This window comes from Gymnodraco acuticeps, unplaced genomic scaffold (genome assembly GCF_902827175.1).
Source record: "Gymnodraco acuticeps unplaced genomic scaffold, fGymAcu1.1, whole genome shotgun sequence".
Lineage (NCBI taxonomy): Eukaryota > Metazoa > Chordata > Actinopteri > Perciformes > Bathydraconidae > Gymnodraco > Gymnodraco acuticeps.
The window spans coordinates 11,734,476-11,753,168 of NW_022990238.1; the positions used below are offsets into that span (position 1 = coordinate 11,734,476).

The 18,693-nt window shown below is 39.1% G+C and overlaps 1 protein-coding gene across 2 annotated transcripts; it reads left to right on the top strand.

The window, feature by feature from the left end:
• The first annotated feature begins 822 nt into the window (after positions 1-822).
• Positions 823-18,228, top strand: galr2b (galanin receptor 2b). 2 transcript variants are annotated; one of them, XM_034220164.1, is made up of 4 exons: positions 823-972; positions 1,249-1,340; positions 10,369-10,751; positions 16,258-18,228. In XM_034220164.1, exons 2-4 carry the CDS (start codon positions 1,275-1,277, stop codon positions 17,018-17,020), a joined length of 1,212 nt encoding a protein of 403 aa, XP_034076055.1. In that variant the 5' UTR covers positions 823-972; positions 1,249-1,274; the 3' UTR covers positions 17,021-18,228. The 2 variants fall into 2 exon arrangements, with proteins under 2 accessions (XP_034076055.1, XP_034076056.1); XM_034220165.1 differs by lacking the exon at positions 1,249-1,340.
• Positions 18,229-18,693: the final 465 nt, after the last annotated feature.

The window sequence follows — 18,693 nt, forward strand, 5'->3', positions numbered from 1 at the left end:
AAGGGGACCAGTTGTCTCTGAATGTTTGACAGGAACTTCAACTACTATATCTGACATTTTAGCGACAAGATAGCGGTGTGGCTGGGTTCAGGTGGCATCCAATCATTCTATGACCAACGTTGGGATTGAAGTTGGACAGTATTTATCTCGTGAAACGTGAATGACACACCATCTTAATTTAATAAATGAACTTGATGCTTAAATCCTGCACCCAGGTTTTGTTTTCTGCAAGGAAGGGATCTTTTAACTGGAATATTCTCAGCAACATCCCCCTTGTTGTAAGGATCCAAGTTTATTTTGGTGTCTTCCATACTCTTTACTCACTCAAAAATAATGGAAATAATATATAGTATAATGCTAAAGTACCATGGCTGTAGGTCTGAAGTTATTAGCCTTAGAAAGAACTACTCTTTTTCAAAAGTTGACTACAAATTAATTAGTAAGAGCACTATATATGTCCACACTGTTTTTCCAGTGTCTCTCCTGAATTGATTTGCTAAATTGAATTGTTCTCTCCCTGGTCTGACTCATTAGATATCAAGCCATGGTGAAGATGCAGGCACTGCCTCATCTGTAGACAGGCTCATTTGTTTGAATAGCTATCGATGCTGTTTTAGGGGGTTTTCTTAGGGAACCTCCTGATTATGCAGCGATTGTGAATGGATTTACCGAGCACCGCAGCCTCTCTCCATACCTCCGCTGTATGCCATGCCTTTCTGCAGTGTAGTGTGAACATTAAAGCGAATGTGGAGGAGGAGTCCTCACTAGGGGGAGAGGGGTGGGGGATGCAGGAGGGGATGGGGAGGCGGAGAAAGAGTAAGGTGCCAGCAACACAGGCAGATAGCGATGAACACTGGCAGAGAAGAGCCTTAGCTGTTTAGAGTATGAACATCTTCACAGGGCAGGTCTGCAGGGAGCCTCGTTCATAATCTAGGAGGAAGCTTTGGATACTGATCTCCCATCTTCAGGCTGGTAGGTTTATCATACTGCATCTGCCTCATCTGCATGCTGATTCTCCTGTTTGTGTGGGATAGAAATGTTGCAACATTTGCAATTCAAATGACACACAGTCAGCATTTTCTTTTGATTCATTTACATGATGCAGAAATATGAAAGCTGCTCAGTGTTGGTTATTCATCTGTGTCCAATCTTGCAAAATTAAGCCTTAATTCCAGGCATTTTCTAGCTTGGTTGTTTTGTGATAAAGATGCAACCTATAGTGATATTGTTTTACCTGTGCCTCCTCAGCTTTTTTTGAGGACTTTCCTGTGACAATGAAGAGGTTTTCCCAGAGTCTGATTTCTGATCTCCTTCATCACCCTCCTCCTCCTCCTCTCTGGGTCAGATGTTTTCATTAGTCATTGTTGTATTTCTAAAACAAAAAGTATACAGTTATGCTGAGCTCAGCCAAAGTCTGGGAATTCCACAACCTGTCGAGTCCCACACGCTTCATTTCCAGCTCATAAAATCTCTTGTATGTCCATCCCTGTGTGCTCGGATTCCCCCTGAGACTCTGCAGGCTGGAGTCGTAGCCCTGATATCCCACTGCAGTCGAAAATACAATATCAAGAGTCTTCTCTAATGGGAAGGATCAGACTCCCCATGAAAGGGGCTTCTGAAATTAAGTATTGACAAAAAGCTGTGACGGACATTTCACTGCAGTACAGACCCACGACGCTCCTCTTTTCTTTATAGGGTTAATGAGAACAGATTTCTACTTTCTCCACTTGAGAGTGTCATTTATGTGCCATTGACTTTAAACAGTGTATGCTCTAATTTTGCTATCCGTCACAATTCTGATTATGCAAACAGACTGGCAACAGTTCTCAGAGGATGTTGAAATTGTAATATATGCTTAATAATTCATTTGAGCTTGGTTACTGCGGAATGGAAGAATGAAAGCCTGGGGATGACTTTAAAAACGGTCACAACATAGTTTCAAAGCAGAAGAGAGACATTCAGTATCAGCTGGGCAAGCCCCAGATCAGACCATCAAGGGAGCGGGGTTGGTGGTTCGATCCCCAGCCGCTGCTGTCATCATGTCAAAATTAAACACGTTGACAGCATGTTTGTTAAACACAAATTGCGCTTGCAGGCGTTTCTGTTTTGAAGTGCAAGTTGCTGATGGATTTTGGTATTATTACAACATATAACATTGAAATTATTTAATATAAGTCATATTCACCAAAAGTATGCAGAAATGTGTTTCTGTAATATAACCAATAGGAGAGCTTCAATGTGTGAGAGATTTTGGGGATTTTGGGAGCACTGTATTACTTTATACTCTATTTTTTCTTCAAAAGCATTTGCTTGAAATACATGTTGTAATACAACCAGTTTGAGACCATTAGGAGCTATTTTGGTAGAACTCAAGTGTATAACAGTTGAGTTATTAAATATGTTTCCACCATTCAAAATCACCCAAATTATGCAAAATATTTTGGGCCAAACTTGTTAGTCTTGTGTAACCAAGAGGACAACATTAATGTGTGAAGTGATTGTGTTTGTGTAACACTACAGTGTATCAGTGCAGTTATTAAATATTTTACAGAAGAAAAAACACCCTAATTTATACTCTTTCACAATAAGTGTTGTATACTAAGTGTAGTGTAACCAGCAGAAGACCATTATGTGAAGTGATTTTGTGTATCACTACACTGTGTAATAACACAGTTATTTGATAGTTTACATAAGGACAAATCACCAAAATTATTCATGAGCATATTCCTTCAAAACAAATGTTGTATTATAACCAGTGGGAGATCATATATGCATTAATTGATTTTGATAACACTTCACTGTAAGACAGGGAATCATTGAATATTTTTCAAGTAGGTATTTTTCGGCATTGCACTTTGTAGCCGGTCCCTGTGTCTTTCCTCCGGCTGCAGATAGAGACCAATGTAAGTCGTCCAGCTCAGAGGACCCTGAATTGATTGATCTTCTTAGTGCTGCTATTAAAATTCAGTCCACAAGTTTGATAAATGATCACATTTGTACTGGTATAGATATACTGTATGTCAGGCCATTAATAAATCATTCTGCATGTATTTCACATCAAATACTACTCTTTTAGTTTATTCTGGACAACTACAAACCTTCATTCATGCTTCTTCAGTTCAATTTAGATCGAGCTTCATTCACACTTAAGGGGGATTCATGTCATGTTTGGTCTGAAAACCTGTGATGGTTGTTCTATGGGCTTGGCATTATCAAATATGTGCATTTTCTTTCTTTCATGAAAAGAACTGTGCTAACAAAGAAAATAACAGAATTGCATTTTGCTTCCATGAAAATAGGCTCTGACAAAAGTGCCATTTCTAAATGAAGGCTAACACTTAAAGGGGTTAACATGGGATTTTTGTCCATAAAGGTAATTGTTCCTTTGATGTCTACATGACAGAAAAAAATGAATTTTTCATTTTTTCCAGAAGTCAGCACAAAGTGCTTATTGAACAACAAGTCCTCCAACTCATACGACCAAATGGGCCGATTGTTCAGGCCATTATTACGACCAAATATGTCGTTTGTTCAAGCGCTTAATACGTCCTATAATTACGTTTGAAAGTTTTCGCCCTCTAGTGCTCCCGTTGAATGCAAACGTTACAGATAGTCGTTTATTCACAAATAACCCTCTCTGTAAAATCCTAAATTGTAGGATAGTTTGGCCATTAAAACGCTTTTTGATTAGATTTCTAGCGAGAAGTGTATATTGTACTTTTGGAATCCACGTCCAGTCGATATGTAGGATCTATAGTTTGATAGATATTACGTAGATTATTTGAGGTAAAGTAAATGTAAATGTAAAGTTACGGGTTGAAAACAGTATTTCCGGTCCCGACGTTTTCATAATAAAACCAATGATCAAATGATTTAACAGTGATATCTGCAGTACTCATCCACTAAAAAACATCAGTTTATCCTTGTTAATTATACGACATTTATTGGTTTAAATTGTGTACAATGCTTTTGTGTTTTTCCCATAGGTTTTTCTCTTTCGATTCTGAGAGACACCTTTCTTTTTTCAGAGGTTTTGATAGGCTAAAATCACGATTGTTTTAGCCGCAATGCATTTCGGATATATGATGTTTATATGATATGAAATCGGAAAAACATTTTTTTTAAATAAAATAATACTTTATTCCGAGTGTTCTTGATTTTCTCTTTGGAAGTCATCACATAACGGCATTGTAATACACGGTTTGGCTGCATTAAATATTACATATCTGCTGTAGATATTTATTTCTAGAGCCCTGATCAGAAGACCTTTTGACAAACTGTAAGAAATGCCGCCAAAACTGAATACGTGACGTGGATCATAAATATATTAGCAATTAAACAACATCTTCCATTTATTTTCACACAATACGTCTCCTTTTAGTATCAACACTAATTCGGCTGACTTTTATATTTGATCCAATTGGTAGATAGGCTATATTTACACCATAACGGTGCACAGCTGATAGAAAGGGATTTTTTCGTAGTTTTTAAAGACATTATTTACTGAACTACCTTTCCAACTCCTCATGCAGTTGACTGTTACAGGTTTTGCAGGTTCATGGTACAATGCATAAGCTTCAAATCCAGAGACTGAAACTGTATTTTCCTTTACCGTTCTGTTTTAATTTCACAATAAAGTTAATAGTCATATTATGTTTGATATTATTATGTTTTATTAACTACACCACTGTTTTTTTAACCCGCACCGCCTAGTGGTTAAAGCACGTTATTGAATATTGTTGTTGAATACGTTTTATTTGATGAAAACATTTAAATATTAAGAGTAGCCTACATACAAAATTGGGGGAAAGTAGAAGGCATGATATAAATATAGAATAGAAAATATCAAGAAGATACTGATCTCTACAGTAAAACAGTTTAGTGCAGGACGTCCAAAGACAGAGGAGGATGTGCAAAACAGACAAACTAATAAGGCTTTATTTAAACATTAAAGAATACTTTAAGTTAAGGTCTTCTTTTGAATAAGAAAAAAACGTTGGGGTTATCCACAGATAAATATGAAGTCTGACAAAGTACTTAACGTCCAATATATTGCATAGTTTATTTTGGCACTTGACAATCACCTTCCAATTCCAGTTTTGGAAAGTATGCCGTGGTTCCATTCCATTTCATAGAGCTGTGGCGCTCAGCGTAACCTTGTTGCACTGCCACTCCAACATCCAATCACAGGGCTTGATGACTAATCACGGGGTTTGTAAAGCAAGGCGGATGTTGTAGTCCCAAACGATAGCTGGGGATTCTGGGTAGTGTAGTGTCTTCGGAAACTGTAGTGTCTTAACTCCGAAAAACTATTTGTTTCTCTGAATCGAAGGTTAAAAACACAAAAGCATTGTACACAATTTAAACCAATCAATATTGTGTAATTAACAAGGATGATGTTTTTTAGTGGATGAGTAATGCAGATATCACTGTGTAATCATTTGACAGTGATTTCACAGAGAGGATTATTTGTGAATAAACGTCCCTCCGGAGCGTTTGCAATGAACGGGCCGGGAGCATATTGTTTCTTACACGACCACTAGAGCACCTCTGGTGGTCGTATACGAAACAACATACACTTTAAAACGTGCCCCTGGTCGTAATAAGGGCCTATATGGTCGTTTTTTGTAGGAAGACAGGCTGTTATTGAAATACACTTGAACCACATAATGCTGCACCTGCTTTCAGCTGCCTATCATTACCTCCAATGCAATGCAATGTCACCTTGTGACAACCTCAAGCAATTTACATTCCGATTCTAAGAAATCTTTTGAAAAGTGGGGAATAAGTATAGGGTGTAAGCGTTAAAAGAATGAATATATTCCATAAATCCTATCCAATCGAATTGATCATCTCTGTTTCTTGGAAATTGCTATGTAAGTATTGTTATGTAATGTCTGAATTCAGATATAGTTCTGTTCCATAGACATCAACCAATTTTTAACAAACAGATGCACTGACAAATATGGAATATGACCAAACACACAGGGTTGTAACATTAGGCGTAGTTCAACATTTCATCAAGAAACAAACTCCTTTACAACATCTATTCATGTTGGGAGACATCATTCTAGTTTTCCATACTCTTCACTGTGGCCCATCAATTTCACCATCAAGAGTGTACCTTTACCTTCAAGCCTCAATTTTGCACCAATTACCAGCCAGAAAGTGCACACTGATGTCATGGAAGGTTTTGTAACCACACTGCAACACTTCAGAAGCAGATTTTGTTATTGACAGAGAATGACAGAATATATCCCTGCTCACTGTATAAGGATGGGATGTTCTTGGCTAAAATAAAATATACCCCAGCTTCGTCCTTTTAAGAAAATGAATCAGGAAAGCACTCAGGCTGCTTTGGGTTTTGGGACACAATTCCTTGGTTTAGAGAGGAAAGGGGTGAGTGGTTGGCTGTGAGGGAGAAAAAAACCCCAAATCAAGGGTGTAATACAATGTGTGAATTGAGAATAACCTTTTAAATTAGTCTCTATTTTAATTGAGCTGTATTGCAACCATACTTGTAATTAAACAAGGACATATTCCCTGGATAGCACGTCACCATGGCAATTAAAAACCACCTCTCATTCCTGTCTAATTAATACACAGGACATGACTACACTGGGGATTAATTGGATAAAATCATCTTATGGTGCATGCAGGCTCGTCATCTTTTTTAGTATCATTTTTAATGTTGCAAAAACAAACTCATCATAAAAGAACCTCCTTTGTCATGGTATCACTAGTTTATAAGCCCTGTCTTTAAAATAGCAATGTGATATAGCCTACTGTGCTGCCTGATCCGATGAAATATAGGGGGCAGCATTTAACCTATACTACTGGGTCCATCAGTTTGTTAAAATAAATCTACTACTCACTAATAGCAAGGCTGAATCCAAAATTGGCCAACTCCTAAAACAGTCAAAATAAAACTTTTATCTTATAATCTTCAGGTGTCTTAAATTAACGCTAGCCTCATCTTTGTGCTTTGTGCTAACTGTGGCATTAACATTTGATATGTTATGTATTAGCTTGGTTTCGGGCTAGTAGAGACGAGTGAATTAGAATATGTTTCGTCCTCCTAGCTAACAGGGACTGCTTTCCTTGGAGGGGAGCTTCAGTTAGCGCCTGTTGTGGTGGCAATTTGGCGAGCAAATACACCAAAACCGGGAGCAACAGCTAGCTGGTCGAGTGCAGGGTGTAACCTGTGTAACCTGTGTAACCTGTGTAACCTGTGTAACCTGTGTAACCTGTGTAACCTGTGTAACCTGTGTAACCTGTGTAACCTGTGTAACCTGTGTAACCTGTGTAACCTGTGTAACCTGTGTAACCTGTGTAACCTGTGTAACGGCAGCTACATCAACTTTACTGATTTGGTTTAATACCCTTGGTTCGGGCCTCCATGGCGAGGGTTTGCTCGGGCTGAATTCTAGCGGTATTTCGTGTTATAGTCACGACATTTAATCTATTGATTCGTGTTCACCAACACGATTTCCCCCTTTTTTTCGTGTCACACAGAACGATTTTAAAATCAATGTATTTCTATTGGTAGTATGTTTCGTGCCTGCACCACGTCTTTGTGTCCGGTCGGGTCTTGGAAGACCGGAAGCTGTGTGGTTCATAAAAACATTTTGTTACTCAATATCAAGCCACGATTATTGTTTTTATTTTAAATCGTATAATGTCTGACTTTTTTTGCCGTCCGTGAGGAAAGGACATGGGGCGCAGAATACGGAAATATGTCACACTCCTAGGTTTATGTCACAGTTTTAGTGTTGTCTGTCTGGTTATGGGTTTTGTAAGTCTGTTCATTCTGTGTTTTGTCTTCCTCCTTGTGTTTTGTCTGGTCCTCCTCCCTGTCGTTAGTTTCCCTGGTGTGTCCGATTGTCTCATTGTGTTCACCTGTTGCCCTTGTGTTTCTCCCTCCCCTGCCCAGCTGTGTCTTGTCCTGTGATTACCCTTCTGTGTATTTAGTCTAGTCTTCCCCTGTGTTCCATGTCGGTCCATTGTTTTCCCTCCATGTTATTCCACGGTCCATGTTCCTTGTGCTGCTCATTTGTTTTGGGATATTTTGGATACTGCCTTTAGACACAGCTTTTATTATTTAATAAAGCTCGCTTTTTGTTAAAATTCTGCATTTGGGTCCTACCTTTTCCACGCACCCTGACAAAATATGTATTTTTTAAATCTTTCTTTCCTTCTAATTTGTTATTATTTTCTAAATAACACACTGTTATGTACTCAAAAATAACACACAATTATCCTTGTTTTTATTTATCTGTTTAATTCTATAATATCGGGCTTTTTTGCCGTCCGTCAGGAACTGAATTTCAAAATAAAGTCGCCAGAAACAGACGTAGGCGATACACAGCCACTGAACTGATTACCCAAGATCCTCAGCTATGGTTGAAGCTCGGTGATTGGATGTTTTAGCCGCAATGCACATTGGGATATGGTGTTAATGCAATATGAAATAACTATCAACAGAATTGCGTTGCCAGGCAACAGCTTGGGGTGAAAACAGTATTTCCGTTCTCGAAGTTTGCATAGTAATCTGCAGTACTCATCAACTAAAAACTTCAGTTTATCCTTGTTAATTACACAACACTGATTGGTTTAAATTGTGTACAATGCTTTTGTGTTTTCCCCCTTCAATTCGGAGAAACAAATAGTTTTTTCTGAGTTTAGGATGGACACTACACTACCCATAATCCTCAGCTATCGTTTGGGACTACAGTCTCTTTGCTTGACAATCCCCGTGATTAACCTTCAAGCTCTGTGATTGGATGTTGGAGTGGCAGTGTGCCAAGGTTACCCCGAGCGTCAAACAGCTCTATGAAATGTAATGAAACCACGGCAGACTATCGAACAGACTCGAACGGGTGTCTATCAGTGCACCACTACCTATCTACCAATTAGATCAAATGTAAAAGTCAGCCGAATTAGTGTTGATACTGCAAGGAGACGTATTGTGTGAAGAGAAATTGAAGATGTTGTTTAATTACTGATATATTTATGATCCACGTCACGTATTCAGTTTTGGCGGCATTTCTTCCAGTTTGTCCAAAGGTCTTCTAATCAGGGCTCTATAAATAGAGAACTACGGCAGATGTGTAATATGTAATGCATCCGAACCGTGTATTACAATGCCGTTATGTGATGACTTTCAAAGAGAAAAGCAAGTACACTCGGAATAAAGTATTATTTTCTTTTTTAAAATGTTTTCGGATTTCATATCGCATAAACACCATATCCCAACGTGCATTGCGGCTAAAACATCCAATCACCGAGCTTCAACCATAGCTGAGGATCTTGGGTAATCAGTTCAGTGGGTGTGTATCGCCTACGTCTGTTTCCAGTGACTTTATTTTGAAATTCAGTTCCTGACGGACGGCAAAAAAGCCCGATATTATATAATTAAACAAATAAATAAAAACAAGGATAATTGTGTGTTATTGTTGAGTAAATAAGAGTGTATTATTTAGAAAAGAATAACAAATTAGAAGGAAAAAAATATTAAATAAATATTTCAGTAATCTGCGCCCCATTTCCTTTCCTCACGGACGGCAAAAAAAGTCCGACATTATACGATTTAAAATAAAAACAATAATCGTGGCTTGATATTGAGTAACAAAATGTTTTTATGAACCACACAGCTTCCGGTCTTCCACGACCCGACCAGAGAAAAAGACGTGCTGCAGGCACGAAACATACTACCAATAGAAATACATTGCTTTTAAAATAGTTCTGTGTGACACGAAAAAAGGGGAAAATCGTGTTGGTGAACACGAATCAATAGATTAAATGTCGTGACTATAACACGAAATGCCGTGAGACTGGGTTGAACTGCCATATGCTAGTTGCTAACCACTAAAGTTAGCGGTTAGCAACTGCCAACTGAACGTGTCTGTCTCGTGGGGAAAACACCCGCTATACTCCCGGTGGGTCAGCCTCGGATGGCTGGGAGGATGAGTAGAGTCAAGTTGCTTACTTCTTATTTCCAACTATTTACTAATGGTAAAAACCATGAAAGAAAAAAAAGATTGATGCGTTATTGACGACGCCCCTAGGAAGCTTCATTTTTTTGTTCTCTGGACTGGGGCAATTGTTAGATATTTCAGCAACACAACAAAGACATCTCTGACACAACACCAACACTGTAACCTCTCCATATTCAGTTGATAGTGTTAAGATTATTTTTGGAAAAATATAAACTGCCCATATGTTACACATTGCATCCCTAAGAGAAATGTAGGAAATGTAATTGCACAGCAGTATTCTCAGTAGATGTGTTTTAACATCTCCAAGGAGATATACAAAAACAATCAAAAAGACGTGGTTATATTTTTTCTGTCTCTTTTCCTTTTTCAGACTTGCAACATGTCTGACTTTGAGGATTTCAGCAGGCAAGCAGGGCAGACTAATGTCTCTGACAGCTACCAGCTGAATCCCACCAGCGTGATCGTGTCGGTGGTCTTCTCCCTCATCTTCCTGCTGGGCACCATCGGCAACAGTCTGGTGCTGGCTGTGCTGCTGCGGAGCGGGCAGCTGGGATACAACACAACCAATCTGTTCATACTCAACCTGAGCGTGGCCGACTTCTTCTTCATCATCTTCTGCGTTCCTTTTCAAGCCACCATCTACTCTCTGGAGGGCTGGGTGTTCGGATCCTTCATGTGCAAAGTGGTGCACTTCTTCATCAACCTCACCATGTACGCCAGCAGCTTCACACTCGCTGCTGTCTCTGTTGACAGGTATGTTACAGTTATTATCCTCAGAAGAGAAGATATGTAATTGTTGTAACAACAAATTACTTTTTAAAGATAATGGTGACCTAACTACCAAGCTCATGTGTGCCATTTGAAACCATCATTGCTTTTAGAATGTCTTTTAGATAATTATTATAATCACATGTTGTTCCTGGTTCATTTCCCATGGTGCCCTTTGCTTCCTGTTTGTTGCAACTACATGAATAATTATTTTGATGATTAATCTATCAGTCAATCATTTTTATAATTAATCAACTAATTGTTTTGCCATTTTCAATTGATAAATTGCAACTCTTATTCAATTATCATAGTGAACTGTAGTTTGTACTCACTTTGGTATCTCTATTTTATTTTGCTTGTAACGTCTCAGAAATGCACATTGAGAGGCAAGTATCAGCTGTTACAAGGTAAAATCTGTGAAAATATCATTATAGCAACCATTAAAGGTCTAAATTCTGAATCTGAATCTGAATCTGAATCTGAAATTCACTAATTAATGCATACCCGTAGACTAGTTTCTCTTCCCTTTAATTAACTCAAATTAATATTGCCTTTCATTCAGCCATATTTAAAGCTTTCAGGGTTATGCGTTGTCCTCCACATAAAAGTGAAAGAGAACGGATTCATGAATTATTTAAAAATTCAAGCGCGCATTTTATTGATTTGAAGGAGTGAAAACATCTATGCTAAATGCAGTGCCAAAGCTGTTGTACATGTTTATGGACGGCACTTTACAATAATAAGGTTAAAAAATTATAACTTAAGTAACTGTCAGCTAATGCCTGACTCATAATGTTTTACATAGGCTGTGCAGAGATGCATCTATTTAAACAGCCTCTTTGGAAGCAAAACTGTACCTACATATTCTCATTGAAATTAATTAAAATCTGCAACAGCTCTGCACTGTGTCCTATCCTAGTCATTCATCAGAAATATAAATTAATTAACACATTAATTAAGATAAATTGTAAAAAGTGCACAAGGGCTTATATTATAAACGTAGTATGATGACCATGCTCATGCTCTAGAGTCTATACGGTCTTGTAAGGGAAACTTCTGCAGCAATGGAGAGTCAGGACTCAGAGAGACACGAGGAGAGTTGGAGCTTTGATGTCAAACACTGATAGTTTATTACAAGTATCAGCCGGAGAAATTCACATCACAAGTCACAGCAGCCAGAGATTCTGACTGCACTGGTGGGTTGCCATGTCAAATCTGACCAGCCTCTTTCTCGATAGACCGTTTAACTAATTTACAGAGAGTTAATCCACATATTGGGGGATGGTGCGTAAACACCTAGGAACACTGGAGATATCGCCAACATCTGGAGATACTTTTAGGCTCTGTGACCGAGAGTTGACCGGTCATAAAACTGGGAACAACACCATATGACTGCATTAGCACATCCCTTACGGGAGATAACAGACTCAGGGTTGGTGATAAACGTCAACAGGCAGAAAGGTTAAATATCTAGAAGTAAAGACAGAATTATTCTCTAACAGGTCTTATATATTTTTGCAGCAATTTTGGGTTTCATGCAATTTGTTACACAGACATATTGCTACATTTATCAATGTTTCACCTCTCTAGAATTTTTTTTAAAGATTTCTCCAAAATACCACATTTAAACACCAAGACCTAGTGGAACACCAGATAATATCTCATGAACACCAGAGAATAACTCATGCTGTGATTTGGTGTCAAAAATCTTTTAAAGGTTGAGATTTCTGTTAGAATTGTATGTTTTGACGAGCATTATTGTTCTGGAAACTGCTCAGAAACACCCTTATTGTCAGTATATCTAGGGAAGTCCTTCATCATGAATACGAATCATCTTAAATTCCTCACTCTGTAGTTTTTGATTATCCTAGAGAGCTTTTAAATGTAGGCTATAGTGCAGTCAGTTTGCAATAAATGGCCTCACTGCAATTAAATGGTTACTATGGAAACTAGCATCACCACCAAAGAATAAGATGAAAACAAATATTAAGATCACTTAAGAGTTTTACTTATGCACCAGCACTTACAACGATATTGCTTGTTGAAGGTAAATATGTCAGCACTGTTGTTGTTGTTGTTGTTCTTAGTTTGAATCGTTATGGTTTATTGCACTTATTGTAAGTTGCTTTGGATAAAACCCAGTTAAATGCTATGTAATGTAATGATTAAATGCACAAGGCTCCTGCTTGGCCAGTTATACTGAATTCATCTAAAAATGTATAGGGAACCCAGCATACAGAAATATATTCAACAAGATAGAATAGGCTTAACACACACTGTATGCAAAAAACTGCAGAGTTTTGCCAAAACTGAAAGGGATTAGCATATGCATGACTTTAAAATGGAGCCTTGTGGATAGCACCTTTTTTCATTCAGATATGAAGTGACAGGTCAAAGTACCCCTGTAAATATGGCCATGCCCTTTTTTTGCCTTCAGAATCTAGCTTAACTGTAGAGCGTTATCTATTTATTATTTATAGCTAGCATTGCATGGTACCTATGGATTATGTAGGTTTTTTGGTTTCATATGATTCCAGTAACTTCACTATAGCTTTAAAACAGAGCCTGCTACAGCATCTGAAAGACAGAATATCAGCTCAGCCAAGGTTATACTCAGCAGAAGCACCCACTAAACTTTCAATTTGTAACAAGAAGGGCTCATCTTTACTTATTCATTACTTCATACCATAGCTTCATACATGCGATTACCATGACCTGCCTCACCTCTTTCCCCTTGAGTTCCCAATAATCAAGACAATCTGCAAGGAAGCTTTTATTCAAGTTCCCACTCTGTTTATTCATGCTATGACTATACTTCACACATTTTATTTGTCTCATCTGAAGATGAAAAACAACCTCAGGAACATCGAGAACAGCAAGACCCCGGAGGTAGGACAATTCAGAGACCCATAAGACCTTACAGAGGCGCTGCATCTGTAATTGGCCATCTTATGAGAGAATCATGCATTATCCTTCCTGAAAACGATATCCCTCGCAGAGTAAATGCTAAGCCCTCATTATAGTTATTGGAAAACATTGTCAGCTCAGTCAATATGGACAGAGTCAGTGTGTAGCTGCCCTCTGCTCACACTGGCTGTGTTTGAGGATGCGATGGATTTTTCAGGATGCTAGCTAGACCCAGTCCGGAAAAAAGCAAGGACATCTGAGTCGAGATGTGAATTGATTTCCGCTATTTCCGTGTAAAAAGTTAAAAGGCAGCAGCAGGTACACTTTTCACCAGGTAACCTCAGCAGGAATTAAATCACAGAGTGAACAGCAGCACACACACACACACACACACACACACATTCAGACACACTAAGTCTTTTAATGGAAGCTATTTGCTGCTGCAGTGAGCCTGCAGGCAAGATCAAACGATTACTGTGATTTTATGCCAGTTCCCATGCGAAAATGATTCAATAAAATATAAAAAACATTGCTGTTGTTTTTTAACTAATCAGGGGGTTTATTTGCACTAAAACCACATTATGTAAGGTAACAGTAAAACAGCCAGAGATAACAGGATATAATGAGTTATATTTGTGCAAAAATGCTTACAATTTAAAAATCATCTTCAGAGATAATTGTTTACTCTTTGTTTAAAGTGTAAGCAATATATTTGTTTTGCATCATAAGGCAACATTGCATAATACCCTCAACATTTCTTCTTTTTTTTAAAACTAGAGTTCGCACCTCCTCTTGACTCTGTTTGCAGCCTTTAGGAAAGACATGTAAAAGGAAAAATCTAGCTGATCACAGGTCATTTTTAGAAAGGGAGGCTTTTTGATTGACTGTTAAAAAAAGGCAGCGCATGCACATCCTTTCAGACGGTGAAATTCTGATTCAACAAGGGAAATATCACCCAGGAAGAGTTACTACTTACAGCTTGGGCAAAAACTCCCAACCAATGCAAAGCAACCGAAAGTAAGAGACAGACTTCGGTGAAGTGTTTAAGAGATGCAGAGAAAATGTCGCTTATAATTTGGCTTCGAGTTGAGCGACATACCCAGGGGTACCACTTGAATTACAATATGCTGAAAGGTTATTATGGCTTTTTTGCCCAATAATGGCAAATTAGTGCCTCTTCAGACAATTGATACAGACAAGGTAGAAGTCAACTAAATTAGTTGAAGCGGGAAGATAGAAAGAAAAGATAGTCCATTTGTGAGTTTTGCATAATATCCTGAAGTTCATGTCTATATGCCTGCAGTTTTTAAAGGGGGATACTTTGAAATTCCATTTCAACGAAAAAGTGGTGATTCAGAATCTTGTTCAACACATTCCCAGTCTGCATCTTGTCAGACATTAACAGACAGATCATTTGCTCATGTTTTCTCATTAATCTGTCAATTTCATCCAAGCTTCCAGATAAATGTACCCGCAGTTGTGGATCTCATTAGGGACAAGTAGGTTCACTGATCTGCTTTGGTCCTTTCATGTTAGACGTGGAGTGCTTGGCCCCATTTCAGTGAGCTTTTCAGAGACCAGAGAGGTTGTTGCCTCTTATTCTGGAGAGCTATGGCTGAAGTGTCCTGCAAAAGCACATGGAAGAGGAGATTTATTTTCAGGTGACCTGCCTCTTAGAAGTAAAGCATCCAAAATATTCCATGTGTTGAATATGGCAAATACAATTTTACAAGTTCCTTCCCAGAGTAACATATCAGGTGACGATGAGTCAAAAACGTTGCCAATCAGTGTGGTGACAGACTATTGAAAGACTTCTCTGCCAGGAAAACATCAGGCTCTTTCTTCATGATAGTACATGATGGATGGTGGGATTATCGTCGACCTGCTGAGCCACATCTAGACAGAGCACAACGCATGGTTTGTGCTTTTGTCATGGCTATACCAAGGGATGTCTGTGCAATCAGATTAGACCTTTCTGTGGATATAACAGCCAGTATCGCATATTTCCCTAAGGTGGATTTTATTCAATAAACCCCACAAACGGCTGAATGATCATTATCTAACACAAAAGCCTCAGTGCGAGCAAGAGGACTCGTAACACTGAGTGTGGAGGAAGATTGTGAGGTCACTCACTCACATTTAAGTCATAACATGCAAGGTGAAACTCTAAAACAAGCCCTAATGTACTGTACATTTACTTTAGATTTGGAGTGGACACCAAGAAAAATCTCTAAATTAATCACAATGCATGAAAGCACATTTTATTGGGTTGCACTATAAGTTTTAAATTGGTCTAATGACTCCCACTGCATGGCCCAAGATGAAACAAAACAGAACAAAAACATATCTCATAAATCAACAAAGATGTTTGCCCCCCAGAACACCTAATTACTTCTTCTGAGATTTTAGTTTTATTGAGGCGTTACAGAAAAATGGGCACCTGCTGATTTGATACGAGTCTCTAATTAAAAACGCATGCGACTCTTTCAGCCTATAGTTTTCCCACTGGCTCAGCATGTCCGCTAATTATCAGCTTCATGTGCTTTGGATCCCACTTCAATGTATATTTTGTTCCTCTTTGTAGGTATCTGGCCATTCGTTACCCGCTACGCTCCAGAGAGCTGCGTACCCCGTGTAACGCAGTGGTTGCCATGGTGATCATCTGGGGTCTTTCTCTGGTCTTCGCGGGTCCGTATCTGAGCTACTATGACCTGATCGATTACGCCAACAGCACTGTGTGCATCCCTGGCTGGGAGGAGCAGAACAGGAAGTTGCTGGACACGTGCACGTTCCTGGTCGGCTACGTCATTCCCGTGCTCATCGTGAGTCTCTCGTACACTCGGACCATCAAGTACCTGTGGACGGCCGTGGACCCGCTGGACGGCATGTCGGAATCCAAGAGGGCCAAACGCAAAGTCACAAAAATGATCATCATCGTCACGGTGCTTTTCTGCATCTGCTGGCTGCCGTACCACGTGGTGATCCTGTGCTACCTGTACGGAGACTTCCCTTTCAACCAGACCACGTACGCCTTCAGGATCCTCTCCCACTGCATGGCCTACGCTAACTCCTGTGTCAACCCCATCGTGTACGCTCTGGTGTCCAAGCACTTTCGCAAAGGCTTTAAGAAAGTGTTCAGCTGTATCCTTAGTAAAAAAGGCAGAAACAAGGTCCACGTGGTTCACGTCGCCAACACCGTGCCCGGGTTTGAAGCCGGCTCCACGGAAGTGTCGCAGATGAACGAGGAGCACGTGCGACAGAATGAATGTGAAATGATAAACAGGCCTCTCCCAGAGCCCAGAGAAGCCACGGTAACACTGAATCTGCCCTTTCAGCGACAGACTTGACAAGTGATTCAGCTTTCCTGACGGGCTGAATACAGATTGCCTTATGTGAAAGACATCGCAGCTGATATTCTCGAGAAAAAGTGCAAGCTTCTCATCACGACATTCACAGTTCTGGGAGCTAACAGAAGAAGAGATTAAAAGAACATATTGTATTATTCTTAAAGGGGACATATTGTGACTTTTTCAGTGACAACAATGTGGTGATCTGCAGTGCCTACCAACCCACAAACTGTGAAATAGGACAACCCAGTCAGTATTTTGGGGGCTCACAAACCATTCAGAATAGGCTCCCCTTCCTGTGTCACATTAGAATGTATCTACACACCCATTGCTTGAGAACTACTTTTGCTGTTTTTTACATGTTAGTTTAACATAAAGGCATTTTAATACATGTTAAACCTCTGTGAGCATGACATGTCCCCTTTAAGTGTTACCAAAAATCTGTTTCTTTCATCATCTTTTGTACTTACCACTATAGCATGTCCCTCTAGAGCAGATTAAAACTCGGAAAAGTATTTATTAAAAGTGGAAACTTCTCAGTATTTCCTACTGCCTTAACCATGGCCTGCTGCTGGGTGTTTCTGTCAGTATGAGAATCTTCATAATTCCAGCACTTTTAAGAGCAGCGCAGAATGTGTCTCATAAGGTTACAGTTATGTTTCACCTTTTCAAATGGTCCCAAAGATGTTCAAAGGTTGGCGACTGTGAAGGAAAATTAATGTTAGCCAGCAACATTTACTTTTGGTTTGACTTAAACAGGGTTGGATGCAAGTTCAGGGTCATTGACTATGTTTACATGCACAAAATATTCAGGTTTTGACCCTTATTCTGAAAATGACCTTTTTCTTACTTCCTACCACATGATTGATTACACAGCTAACCAACATGAATATTCCCTAATATTATCTGTCATCCCTGCAATCAACTTCTTCAAATGGTCAGCTTTTTTTCCGCATTTCCAAAAACCTAATGACATTAAAGTCTTTCTAAATGTTCAGAACTATGAATCATTCTCCTAATGTTGGCAGAAATTGGGGCTCTTCTTACTTTAAGCATGCGTCTGCTGTTGCATGTCCTTAAGTTCCAGAGTCCTAACCTGGAAATAGCATTAATAATAATAATAATTCCTTACATTTATTATAGCGCTTTTCCAGATGCTCAAAGCGCTTTACAAATACACATTACACATATTTTGTATACATGCAATGGTCACTGTGGACAATACCCACAGGAGCAAGTTCAGGTGAAGTGTCTTGCCCAAGGACACAACGGCTTTACAGACGCAGCAGCGGCGGGTTTCACCCCTTGATCTGATGATCACAGCGCACTGCGCCACACCGTCCATCTTCACGCCTCGAAGTCATCGAAGTCATAGGCGCTTTTACAAGTACACATTGATATCATACATGTACTGTGGACAATACCCACAGGAGCAAATCCGGTTCCCTCGTCTCCAAGTCAACGTTTTTTTTAAATGTGTTTGTGGTTAGAAGCTTGACATAGGGTCAATCTGAAAATATGTTTTAAATGTTGTTCTCAGACATAAAATACGTCAGTAAATACTCGACTCGTGAATGTTCAAATCTTCTTAGTGTCTTGCAGACACTGAAAAAGACTACAAAACGTCATCACGCCGACACAAAAGCGCCCTTAGCTTAGCAGTGGTGATGTGC

Coding starts and splice junctions, on each gene's coding strand:
- galr2b (XM_034220164.1), top strand. CDS start 1,275: ATGAAGAGGTTTTCCCAGAGTCTGATTTCTGATCTCCTTCATCACCCT. Junction 1,341..10,368: donor CTCCTCCTCCTCCTCTCTGG/GTCAGATGTTTT, acceptor TTCCTTTTTCAG/ACTTGCAACATGTCTGACTT. Junction 10,752..16,257: donor GCTGCTGTCTCTGTTGACAG/GTATGTTACAGT, acceptor TCCTCTTTGTAG/GTATCTGGCCATTCGTTACC.